At 39.9% G+C, this 13818-nt stretch overlaps 1 protein-coding gene across 2 annotated transcripts in view; it reads right to left on the bottom strand.

Moving 5' to 3' along the window:
* Nucleotides 1–13438, bottom strand: part of STX17 (syntaxin 17) — a 73280-nt gene extending 59842 nt beyond the window's left edge. For both annotated transcript variants that reach the window (XR_006196013.1, XM_042913678.1), the window contains exons 1-2: nucleotides 13392–13438; nucleotides 4743–4928 (exon numbers count right to left, since the gene is read on the bottom strand). Coding sequence is in view for 1 of the 2 variants with exons in the window: in XM_042913678.1 (XP_042769612.1) it covers nucleotides 4743–4865 (123 nt within the window). In the remaining variant the exon portion in view is untranslated. The remainder of the gene's footprint in view (nucleotides 1–4742; nucleotides 4929–13391) is intronic.
* Between the last annotated feature and the right edge of the window lie 380 nt (nucleotides 13439–13818).

Below are 13818 nucleotides of genomic sequence, written 5' to 3'. Positions count from 1 at the left end.
TATCCCAAACAGGCTTTCCCTCCAGTCTCATTAGCCACAACTCTAGGATACAGTTGCTATTCACACACTGACAAGAATGTAATTACTACCATTAGAAACATTATTCACCACCTGTGCTGAAGATTTCCTACTCTGAAGCACAGGAAGACAGACTGAATCAAGGTTCTGTCAGGAAGAAAAAAATGGGGCAGGGGGTGGGGGTGGGGGTGAGATTAAAAGACTGAAATAAACATTCTCAGATTAAAAAGAGAAATGGAAAATTTTTGGTTGTAATCACAGGTTTAAAAACAAATCAAAACAAATCAGTAAATAACAAATCAATGAGACTGATAATGTTTGATTTTGCACCATGTAGTTTGTGCTTCATACTGCCAGAACAGTTCATGCCACTCATTTTCACAATTATATGTCACCTATTATTCTCTGAATATTTCCTATTTTCTTAACTGCACTGTAAACTTCTTCAGGATTAGAAAACTAATTTTTTATGAACTTTTCAGAGCTACCAATAAAAGAAATAGCAAACACCAACACTTATGAAAACCTAACATATATTTATTTCTTGCAATTAATAATTTTCCTCCTCATTAAACCTGGAAGATTGAACACAAGCATGTATCTCTGCTCTTTTCTAAAACCCAACTAAAATGACAATAAAGGACTTTAAAAGGTATACATTCATAAGAATAATGAGAATATAACAGAAGATATCAGTGGACATGAAATTTTAACCAAATTTGAGAAAATCGAAAGATTACAGACATGTTGCAGACTCAGAAGACCCGAGAAAGCCGAAACATGAGGCTGCAGAAGGAGTGAATGGTGTGGGAGAGGCAGTGAGTGACAAGCCAACGGGCACATCACTACTACCGAAAGGCCCGGTAACCAGACGTACCAGCTACCGGGCAGCCAGGAGGATGTATACGGTAGGGCAGAAGGATTGGTTCAAAGCTTAGGGAAGGAACAGGTAGTCTATCTACCACATGCCCTCTCCGCAGGCCCAAGCAACTACACTGCCCTGGTCACCACAGAAGACAACATTGCACAAGAGTGTCTGGTAGTTCCCCATGAAAACCGATCTTTCACTCGCTCCCCCTCCAAGTTACAAGACCTTTCCTACTCCCTGCTACACACACAAATACCTTCTGATTAGCACTCTTAAATATCAACAGCTGGCCAAGGAAAGCAAAGTCCATAATATTGCAGGCTGACACAGAAAAGAAAGGGAGAGAGTGAGTGAGTTGTGGAGAAGATAAGAATTAAGTTTAAAAAGAAGAAAACAAAGAAACTCAGGAAAAACAGACAAAGAGGCAGATAAAACTTAAATAGTAATAATAATACCACCATGGATGATACTGCATCCATGAAACAAGAACAGGAGGATTCTCTTTAAAAGAAAAAAAGAGGGAACTGACAGAAAAAAGAACACAGTTAGCAACAATATGATTCTCTTTATTTCATCTTAGCTGGAACGTAATAGCTGATGTAATAGCTGAAGCTGGAGCTGCCATTTTACATGCAAGATAGAAACCAGCTGAGGATCCGAGAGCAAGATAAGAAGAGCCAGAGTCTTTAATGACGGCTGAGCTGCCACTGCAGCCCTGGAGTGCTCCCTAACTGTGAGAGGTTCAAAATAAAAGCAAAAATGAAAAACACCTATCTGATGTGATACGCTACTTGGGGCTTTTCTGCCACTTGTACTTTAACCATATACTAACACAGTACGTGCTACGCAGTAAGTTTCCTCCCAACCCTGCAACCTGAAACAAAGAAAATTATGTCCCAAGCATATAATCATGTTGTTTCTATCCGCTGTGCTTAGGTCTATCTTACGTTAGCCAAGAAAGCTGGATGCTAACACTTCGGGTTTCAGCATCACAATCTAATCACATCTACCACGTGCAATACAGTGTAGTGCTGAAGGACCCGTGGCAGAGTCACAGGTGCCACGGCACACTGCACCCATTGTGTTCGGGTGTTGCAGCGTCACTCCACTAAGGCTGACCTTCAATTTCCCTTCAGTGTGACTTTCTTCTTTTAAATTCATACTGGATGACGGATGGCTAACATAATAAATATGTGATCTGTCTACACCGTTCCCCCAGGAAGAATATGCCTTTTTTAAAATAAGGCACTGTCACACACCTGGAGCCCAAACCTAGCTCTTAACTCTTTTGTCCATGGTGAACATTGCAGCTTTTAAATGTTTTTACGTTGCCATAAACTATTAAAATATGCTATTCAATCATACACAGACACACACACACACACACACACATCACTTTCGTGCAAAACTAGAAATCCTAGAGACAGTATTATGATCAAGAACATAGAATAAAACACAGATCAGTAGGAGTTTGCTTAGCTGCAGATATCCCCTACACCGTGAATTATAATTATTCCAACATTGTCTAAAACTTTCACGTTAAGTAAAGATTTCACAAAATGCTAAAGTAAAAATGTTATGGTAGACAAAGAGGAATATACCTCTGGAATAATTTTCTTAGGAAGTCTGGCACAACTAATCAAACCGCTAATAAATCCTTCCTATCCCTACCTCCCTTGTTCCCAGGGTTCTGGCTTTTCCATTGATGACTCACTGGGTGGTACATGTGGCTAGGACCTGAGGGAATGATGGCAGGCACTTTCATACAGAATAAGTATAAGAAAAGGGAAATGAAAGACACGCCGAACCTCAAAGGTAACATAAGACAACAGTCCACCTATTTCTGCCTTTCAGAATCAACTTATCTGCTAAATTCTTGTCGTCTTTGTAACTGAGCACTTTGATATGAGCTCAGGACTTTAAAACACACCTTATCAACCTCCCTCCCAGGTATGATCAATCAAAAGTAAACAACCCTACTTCTATATTATTATAGTGCTAAAAGAATGAGCTCTCCTCAAGGCGCCTGGGTGGCTCAGTCGGTTAAGTGTCGGACTCTTGGTTTCTGCTCAGGTCATGACCTCACAGTTTCGTGGGTTCAAGCCCTGAATCAGGCTCTGCGCTGGCAGTGAGGAGCCTACTTGAGATTCTCTCTCTCTGTCTGTCTCTGTCTCTGCCCCTCCCCTGCTCATGCTGTCTCTCTCTCTCAAAATAAATATATAAACTTAAAAAAAAATTAAAAAGAAAAAAACAATGAGCCCTCTTCATTAATGAAAGCATGGAACCCTATAATTTGTTTTTGCTCATAACAAGAATAACCAGTTTACCAGAAAACTCCTCCACCCTAAAAAGTCACAGTACTTATTGTTTACAGATAAAGAAATTAAAAGATGACAAAATACTAATCTTGAATTCTAGATAGCTTCATATTTGCATTGAAATTTCCATCTTAATATTCTTGGCACTTATTGTCTATACTTTTTAAAAAGATGTAAATACTAGGAAGACAGATGGTATCTACTGGGGAAAAAAACTGACACTCTTCTTAGTTGTATAATGTGCTCAGGTGAGGGTGATAAATATTGTTTACACTGAAAGGCTTAATGACCACTTCCACACCACTCCCCACCACAAAAAATTAACACAAAGTGACACAGCTTAAAATGCGTAGTGGGGGAGGGGCACCTGGGTGGCTCAGTCAGTTGAGCTACGGACTTCGGCTCAGGTCATCATTTCACAGTTGGTGAGTTGAAACCCCACACAGGGCTCTGTGCTGTCAGTGCAGGGCCCACTTCAGATCCTCTGTCCCCTTCTCTCTCTGCTCCTCCCCTGCTGTCTGTCTCTCAAAAAAAAAAACATTCAAAAAAATAAATAAATAAGGGCACCTGGGTGGCTCAGTTGGTTAAGCATCCAACTTTGGCTCAGGTCATGATCTTGTGGTTCGTGGATTCCAGACTCATATCCGGCTGTGTGCTGACAGCTCAGAGCCTGGAGCCTGCTTCGGATTCTGTGCCTCCCTCTCTCTTTGGCCCTCCCCCGCTCGTGCTCTGTCTGTCTCTCTCTCTCTCTCAAAAATAAACATTAGAAAACAAATTAAAAAGATAAGTTAAAAAATAAAAATTAAAAATAAAAAAATTTACACTGGGAGAGATCATTTTTAAGGAGCAAATCCCACTGACCTGTCCTCTAGCAAATGAAACCAAATAAACTGCCAAATCAATGCTCAGTACTCAGTAAACCTGATGCTCCCATGAATGCCACAACTATTCCATCAGACACTGACCTGTCCAGGTTCTATGCAACCTTCGCCACAGTCCCTGAGACTAGTGCTTCCCTCTACCTATTTCCTAAACTGATCTGTAGGTGCTATTTCTTAATTTGGGGCTTTCCTCAATGGGAAGAAGTCAATTTGGGAAATTCCCTCATATCACACAATGATTTACCTCTTTATGCTACATGCACCTAAAGAGGATAGGAGTTACTGATAGACCCCAAAGTTCAAAAAACTTGCCATGAGGCGAATGAAATTAAGGCAGGCCCCTTAGCCAAAGTTCACTGCCTTTACATTATGGTACACTATCAAACGATTTGTATGTTAATTATTAACTACTTAATATGTCAGCATGTACAACTTAAAAGGCATAGTTTCTATTCTAATATTCCTCCCTAAAAAATGAAGAATATGAGAGGTATATTTGTAAAACAAAACCCAGATGAAAAAATGAATATTGTTAAATCAACAGGAGATGGATATTTTAGCAAAGCCTCTTATCTAATATTCTAAATTTCGCTGAAATGCACAAGTATAAATCAGAATATGTAACTGTTTCTCGTGGCAGAAAACGAAAAAACTCACCTTTTCAATATTTATCTGGTGTTTTCTTAGCCTCTCCAGGTCTGTTGGGATTACTATCTTAATGAATTTCTGGATAGCTGGTTCAAGACGGCGTAATTTCACTTTTTCTTCATCTTCAGACATTCTAGAAAAATGTTATGTCACTTCTGCTTGCAGCAACTGTCTTCCCCACTCACATGGAAAAACCTAAAAGGCAAATATTTAAGAATGTTTTTAATCGGTTTCTATTATTTTCAAAAGCCAACAACTAGGTAATTTTATGATTTATTCTAAACATATATTCAACTTAGTTCTGAACTTGAATGACTTGTTTTTTCTTGAAGAAATCTTTTATTTTAGGGGCACCTGGGTAGCTCAGTTGGTTCAGTGACCAACTCTTGATTTCAATTCAAGTCATAATGTCACAGTTCGTGAGATCAAGCCCTGCACTGGGCTGTGCGCTGACAGCATAGAGCCTGCTTGGGATTCTTGCTCTGCGTCTCTCTCTGCCCCTCCCCTGTTCATGCTCTCTTTCTCTCTCTTCAAAATAAATAAACTTAAAAAAATTTTTATTTTGAAACTCTTTTCTCTCCACGAAAGTAATGTATATTCACTTTAAGAGAATATGAAAAAGAAAAAAGAAAATACAAAAAAGAGAATAAAGTAAAATCAATCAGGGGTGCCTGGGTGGCTCAGTTAAGCATCTGACTTTAGCTCAGGTCATGATCTTGCAGTTCATGGGTTCAAGCCCGCGTCGGGCTCTGTGCTGACAACTCAGAGCCTGGAGCCTGCCTCAGGTTCTGTGTCTCCCTCTCTCTGCCCTTCCCCTGCTCATGCTCTGTCTCTCAAAAATACATAAAGATTTTTTAAAAATTTTAAATAAAATAAAATCAATCATCTCCTCACCCACAGTTAACTAAGCTTTCCATTTTCTTTCTCCCGTTCTTTCCATTTTTTTATTTTTTAATGTTTTCATTTATTTTTGAGACAGAGAGACAGAGCATGAGCAGGGGAGGGGCAGAGAGAGAGGGAGACACAGAATCTGAAGCAGGCTCCAGGCTCCGAGCTGTCAGCACAGAGCCCAACGTGGGGCTCAAACTCACGGAGTGTGAGATTGTGACCTGAGCCGAGATCGGACACTGAACCGACTGAGCCACCCAGGTGCCCCTCTTTCCATTTTGATGTCTGTTTTTTTCCATATAAGAATGTATATGCTTAAATACCTTTTTTTAAAAAAAGCTATGAATTTATTGCCAAGTTTTCATTTCCCAGTATATCTTGCACAAGACTAACCTTTTTAAAAAAAGATGTCAAATGGCAAAATTCGAAAAAAAATCATAACATTTCTGCTTGTATCAAACTTCATTTCTTTTTTTAAAAAAATGTTTGTTTATTTACTTATTCTAAGAGAGAGAGTGGGGCCAAAAATCAAGAGTCATGACCTAGGCCAAAATCAAGAGTCAGCCTTAACCAACTGAGCCACCCAGGGGCCCCCAAACTCCATTTCTAACCTCATCATAATGTAACTATGTAACTACAGACTTTAAATATAACATCATATGCAACTCTTTTTTCATTGAAATCCTTTAAACTGCCTCTTCCCTTTCTTACAATGTAGACAATGATGAGCATTGTCTACAACCAATACAAATAACCAGTAACAGAGGTGGAATAAGAAAGAATTCCTGAGAGTACTATCAAATGTTCTTTCTAATTCACCAGTAGTCTTCTACCAGTGTTGCAGAATGTCACAGGGTATACTTTTGGCCCCAGGATAGGTGAGGGCAGAGGCTGGCAAGTGAGCAGGCTCCAGGATCCCATGCCTGCTTCAACTGGAGAAAATTTACTTATATATATTTCATAAATTTGAGCTAATTAGATTTTACATCAGTAAAGGACTCCACAGCTTAACTAAACTTGAGAACCACTGTTGTGCAACCTTGCTTTCATGCCGTCTCATTAGCCCACAACCTCTCCTAAATTTAAAAAAATTTTAAGCTATGTTAATCCCAATGGGTTAAGGTGTCTTAAACCAGGGTCCATTATGGACAGAGGTTCCCAAATATACTTTATGGAGTCCCTGAATCTTTATGAATAATTATTAATGTATTTTTTACTTATTTCAGAGGACAGAGTCCATTGTTTTATGATATTAAAAAAAAAAAAGAGATCACTCCAGAAGCATTAAGAACTATAAATAATGTTGTTTCTCTCCTTTCCTTCACAGTTGAAAATCCTGAAGTGTTGGTTACATAGACTATCTCATCGACTTAGTAACTTGGTTTTTATGTTTAAGCTTGAAAGCAAAAAATGGAAAATCTCCACACATCAAAAATAAAGAGAGTTCAACAGCTACAGTAGTTAAGTAGGAAATGGAGATATACGGATAAGTTCATTGCCAAGAGTCCACAGAGCCAACAGGAAAATTCATAGCTAAGGGACTAGACATAATAATCTAAAAAGAAAATTAAAGGGCATCTGGGTGGCTCAGTCAGTTAAGTAGCCCACTCCTGATTTCAGCTCAGGTCATGATCTCACAGTTCAACAGTTTGAACCCCACATCGGGCTCTGCACTCACTGCACAAAGCCTGCTTCGGATACTCTGTCTCCCTCTTTCTGTCCCGCCCCCGCTCTCTTGCTCTCTCTTTCTCAAAATAAACATTACATTTTTTTTTAAAGAAAATTAAAATAGGTACAGTTAAAAATATTCAAAGATACAAAGGAAGGAATAAAATATTTTTACAAGTTAGGTAATACTATGAGATATCAGGCTAACCTGAAAAACCAAGTACAAATTTGAAAAATAAAAACCTAAAATTAGGTTAAATAGTAAACTATGTAGCTGAAGAGAGAATTATTGATTGGAAGATATCAGAGGAATAAAGAGATGGAAAACATAAAAGATAAAATGAGAAGCTCAGTAACAAATAGGAGTCCCATAAAGGAAAAATAAAGAAAGTGGTAAAAATATTATTCAAAGCGAATATGCTGAAAGAAAACAAAAAGAGAGAATATGTTGAGAATTAAGATGCAAGACCTCAAACTGAAAATGTACATAAGCCCCAAGAAGCATAAATTAAAAAAAAAAAAAATTTGCCCCTTCCTCGCTCACTCACTCTCTCAAAATAAAAAAATAATTTTTTTTTTAAAAAAGAACTACTAAAAGGCACACTTTAATAATAAACCCAAAGGAGATGAATGGTGAGAAGCTATGATTATAATAAAGTATACTGTTACTGGGTGGATAAATGAATGAATGAAAGAAAAAAGGGTTTATTTTGAATAATAAAAATCTTTGCATGTAAATTATTATTTTTCTATAATGCATCTTTTATAGAAGCATAGTGTTAATTCCATAGATGCTCCATAATTTAATCATCTGTTGCTGGCTATTTAGGTTGTTCCAATTTTCCACTATTGTAAACTACACTACAGCATATGTACCCTTCTTACACATAAATCCATACTACCATCTATGATGGTTCTTCAAAATAACTAGAAATAGAATATGTGCACAAATTTTTTTTAAGTTTTGATACCACATGTCCCAAAGGTTGTGCCTATTTACATTCCCATTAGCAACATATCAAAATGCCCATTTATCCATATTCCCACCAATACATGGTATGGTTCTCCTTAGACATTCAAAAATGGTAGGATTCATTTATTAGCCATTTGCACTCTTATGAATTGCCTACTAGTGCTATGTATCTATTTTACTACAGGGGATGTCTTTTTCTTATTATATTTAACATATAATAGACTCATAAATTATCAATTATTTGTCTCACAATGTTCCCAGTTTATCACATTGCTTGTGTTTTTTTCTACCATGCAGATTATATACTATAGGAAGAAATCTTTACATCTACCACCATTCCTATTTTCTTACCATACCTGATACTCAATATATGGTGATGGAATAAAATATTTTTTCACGTCTCTTCTTCACCATTTCTAGTTCCATCACTCCAACAATGCAATATGCATAGCACCTTACAAGTGTCTTAATTGGCCTGCCTTTAGACTCTTTCCCCTCTTCCAGGTTTTTCCTCAGACTACCACCAATTAATAGAACTCAAACACCAACTGCAACATGCCACTCCTCTGAACAAAAACTTCCAATAGTTCCCTATTATTTGAACAAAAAAATACAATGTTCATAAGTAGATACACCCAATCTAAGTATTATCACCCAACCTCTACTTTTGGCATTGCAGTGATGCTCCCTCTGTCTAGATGTTCTTTTATATTCCACCTGCCTCTAAAATTTATGTATCATTTGATACAAAACTCTAATGTTTCTGCTTTCCCTTCCACTAACCAGCTTATGGTGTACATAACAACCCTAATTATTAAATATTTGACTTGTTTGCACTGTTCCCCGATGCTATGATTTTTTTTTCAGTTCCCAAAGTGATATTTCCAGGTTAGAGTTGTGCATGATTCTACCCTCAGCTTTCTGTGTCCAAGGAAAATCTGGTGCCTCATTAAAGCCATCTATCAGGGAAGACATTCTGCCCCAAGAACCTCCCAAGAGACTTTTCTAACTCTTGGTCTCCCTCTGGCCAGTCTTTTTTTCCTTCTCGCCACCATTTCCATTTTTATAAAATTATAATAAAATGCTTATATAACACTAAAATGAGAATACAGTATAAACTTGGTTTGCAAGCATAATGCATTCCAGAAACATGCTTGGAGTCCAAAGCACTCCTATCAAAGCAAATTTCAAGAAACATTGGCTCAGTTGTGATCATGTGACATTCGGCACCATGTAGAAGTACTACTCCTATGGCAAAACACCAATCATTTATCAAGTCAACATTTGTTAGAAATGTTTGCTCATCTTACAGAACACTCGCAGACCAAGTTACTTGCAATCCAAGGTTTTACTGTATAACATTCAAATAATTGCATAAATCATGATGTTATTAAAACAGAAATTTGTCCAGCAGTGGCTCCAATCATAAAATAGCTCAAATAATCTTTGTAAGCTGTTAAAGGAAGGTCTTCATCCAATATACAAAATGTGGGTTTATTTATTTTTTATTTTTATTTCATCTCTACGCTCAATGTGGGGCTCAAACTCACAACCCCGAGATCAAGAGTCACAGGCTCTACCAACTAAGCCAGCCAGGTACCCCCAAAATGTGGTTTTAAAATATAATTGAATAATAGGTAAAAGTGTATTTCAGCATTTCTTGATGATCTCACAGTTCATGAGTTCAAGTCCAACATCTGGCTCTCTGCTGTCAGCATAGAGCCCACTTGGCATCCTCCGTACCTCCCTCCTCCCTGCCCCTCCCCGGCTTGCTCTCTCTCTCTCTCTCAAAAGTAAACACGCGGGATGTTTGGGTGGCTCAGTTAGTTGGGTGTCTGACTTTGGCTCAGGTCATGATCTTGCAGTTCTGTGGGTTCAGCCCCACATCAGGCTCTCTCCTGTCAACATGGAGCCCACTTCAGATCCTCTGTCTCCCTCTCTGCCCTTCCCTTGATCATACATGGCTCGCTCTCTCTCTCTCAAAAATAAACAAACAATAAACATTAAAAATACATTTAAAAAATTGGAACGTATTTCCAATATAATTAAGCCACAAAAATAAAAAATACATTTACATTAACATCACAACTGTGTAAAATATGCCTATAAAAGAGACAAAACACACAAAAATGCCTAACCTCCTAAACTTCTGTACAGTTGATTTCCTTGTAACATTTTTTTAAAAATGTAATGAAATATTTGGGGTGATAGAATTGTTCTGTATCATGAAGGTGGTGGTAGATATATAATTATATGCATTTGTCAAAGTTCACAGAACTATACACTACAAAGAATGAAACTTTGAAAATTAAAAAAAGAACACAAAATGTGGAGGAACACAAAATGGAACACATGCTATAAAAAAACAAAACTATTACCAACGAATAGCATAACCACACTGAAAGAATTGGGGGAAGAAAATAATCTAGGTAACTGGACAACAGTTTTTTTAAAGTTTTTATTTATTTAAGACAGAGAGAGAGAGAGAGAGAGAGAGAGAGAGAGAGAATCCCAAGCAGGCTCTGTGCTGCCAGTGCAGAGCCTTACGCAGTGCTCGATCCCACAAACCATGAGATCATGACCTGAGCAGAAATCAAGAGTCAGATGCTTAACCAACTGAGCTACCCAGCTGCCCATGGAAAAATATATTTTAAGAGGATACTAAAAGGCTGAAGACAAAAAGAACTACACACAACTATACTGTATGCTAATCAGTAAATTTGTTTTTTTATAGGAGTATGAGTAAGAAATCCTGAAAATCCTTGATGTGTATACTAGGACTGAACAAAGAAGAGAATATTTTGTAGAACATGAAAGACACATGTCTGTCAAAGAAAGAATAGGGGCGCCTGGGCAGCTCAGTTGGTTGAGCATCCGACTTCAGCTTAGGTCATGATCTCGCAGTTTGTGAGTTTCAGCCCCACGTCGGGCTCTGTGCTGACAGCTCAGAGCCTGGATCCTGCTTCCGATTCTGTGTCTCCCATTCTCTCTGCCCCTCCCCTGCTCATACTCTGTCTCTCTCTCTCTCTCAAAAATAAGTAAATATTTTTAAAAACGCTTTAAAAAAATCACAGTAATAATCAATGAAGGCAACTTCCATCAATGGATGGTAAAGTCAGCAAGTGAAAAGTCTGAGGAGAAACAAGATACCTGCATAGTTTAGAAACTCTCCCATTACAAGGGAAAAGTAGTAAATTTACATTAGAGAATCATAGCAGTCACCATCTTAACCAAGTGATCAATAATATCAAAAGCAGTGTCTCATAACATGAACCTCTCATATGAGGAACTGAGAAGGTACATCCACTTCCGCGGCATCAACAAAAAATGCACAGCTGTAATCTAATCATAAGAATATATCAGACAAAATTCAATTGAGGGACACTCTACAAAATAACTGACCAGGATTTTTCAAAAGTATCAAGATGGGGAAAAACAAGAAAAGACTAATGAGCCACTCCGATTAAAAGCAATGTGGATCCTGAGAAACTTAACAGAAACCCATGGGGGAGGGGAAGGGAAAAGAAAAAAAGGGGTTAGAGTGGGAGAGAGCCAAAGCATAAGAGACTCTTAAAAACTGAGAGTAAATTGAGGGTTGATGGGGGGGTGGGTGATGGGTATTGAGGAGGGCACCTTTTGGGATGAGCACTGGGTGTTGTATGGAAACCAATTTGACAATAAACTTCATACATTGAAAAAAAAAAAGTAAAAGCAATGTGGGATCTTATATTGGATCCCAGAACAGAAACAAAGTCCATTAGGATAAAAAAATTATGAAATCTGGAAAAAAAAAAAAGTGGTAGTTTGGTTAATAGAACTGTACTAATGATAACTTTTAAAATTTTGATTACTGTACTATAATTATATAAGGTGTTAACTTTTTAAAAAAAAAAGCTGTAAAGAACTTTTTTTTTTATTTAAAAAAAAATTTTTTTTGAGAGAGCACAAGCCGGGTAGGTGCAGAGAGGTGGGGTGGGGGTAGAGGGACAAAGGATCCTAAGCTGGCTCTGTGCTAACAGCAGAGAGCCCCATGCGAGGGCTCGAACTCGCTAACCCTGAGACCACGACCTGAGGCTCAACTGACTGAGCCACCCAGGCGCCCTGAAAACTCTATTCTTTTGAAACTTCTCTGTAATTGTAAAATTATTTCAAAATAAATAGACTTTTTAAAAAATGTATTAACTGATGTTTCACATGGGCCAACTGACATTTATAAGTCAAGAGCTGCCCTAATACTCGTGGAGGCGGGGGTGCCAGGTGCTCTGCAACCGATCCTTGGGTGCTTACAACTATTACTACCTGCGTACCCTTAACACTCAGGTTTCCCGTGAGGAAAAAGTACTGGGAGGTTCACTAAATTACTTAAGAGGTTATTTAAAAGTGAAACAGCCCCAATTATCAAAAAAACTCCAAAACTGCCGGCAACCTTCCGCCCCCAAAAGCGATGATGAACACCGTCCTAGAGATCCCACAGGTCTTCCCACTGGTGGCCCCGAATGTTCTCAGGCACGTCCCCCCGAGACGGGGCACTGACTTGGGAAAGAAAAGTCATGGCCCCAAGTCCTCCCATATGGTCTCTTCTCTAAGCCCTCTGATTCTGAATTTATAAAGGAGGGAGTGAGATGCGGGACCTTCCAGAACCACCTTCCGATGTGGCTGACAGGAGCCTCCGATTTCTGGCTCCCCAGTCCTCCCCTCATTGCCCCCGAGCCTGGAGTCGCCTCTCGCTCGCTGTGTCGCCCCCGGCACCCCTGGGCCACAAACACCAGACGCCGCCACCTGGGAACGGATGCACGAGCGGTCTCGGGACCAAGGCGCCGGCGACCCTGCGACCCTGACGACCTAGGGCCCACACTGCGTCACGGGCAGATCAGGCGCAGGAAACTTTCCCACCCCGCGACCCCGGGAGGCCGCCAAGCTCGCCCTGTCGGCCGCCTCCCAACACCCGCTTCGAAGAGAGCTTCCAAAAACGAAACCGCCACTTCGTGGAGCCAGGAGGACCCCCAAAGCGCTCGCACTCCGGACCTGATGCCGGGCTTCCCACCCGGCGCCTCTCGCGCGCGCGCGGGTTCAGCGCCCAGCCGGTCAGGGCCTGACGCCCCCGAAGCAGCCTCCCGCAAACCCCTTACCTCCCGCCGGGGCGCTCGAGGCCGGTTGGTGTGCACGGCGCAGGCGCGGACGCGACGGGGCGGGGCGTCGTGATGGGCTGGCTGGGCTGGGCCACGCCCCCTCCCGGCCCTTTTGGGCGCAGTGGGGCGTGGCAAGGTCTCTGTAGCTGCTCCCAGCCGCAGGAATGATTTAAAAGAGTGGTCTTGGTTTACATTGGGGGTTGTAACATTGGAGCCGATACGAAAGAGACCCACAGTCGTTTTTTTAGGTCTGTTTGTTGTGTTATCAGTACGAGATAATTCATACCTTCTACATTTTGCAAAGTTTTTCCGTCCATTTTCCTGTTTTAACACGGATTTTGGTGGGCTAGCCGTGTGTTCTAAGCTTTTTACACATGTAGAAACTGAAGCTCCTCCGAAAGGTTGTGCCTTCTCCCACTCATCCCCC

Source organism: Panthera leo, chromosome D4, assembly GCF_018350215.1.
Source record: "Panthera leo isolate Ple1 chromosome D4, P.leo_Ple1_pat1.1, whole genome shotgun sequence".
Classification (NCBI taxonomy): domain Eukaryota; kingdom Metazoa; phylum Chordata; class Mammalia; order Carnivora; family Felidae; genus Panthera; species Panthera leo.
The sequence above is the reverse complement of the archived record's forward strand: the minus strand, read 5'-3'. Positions and strand labels throughout refer to the sequence as shown.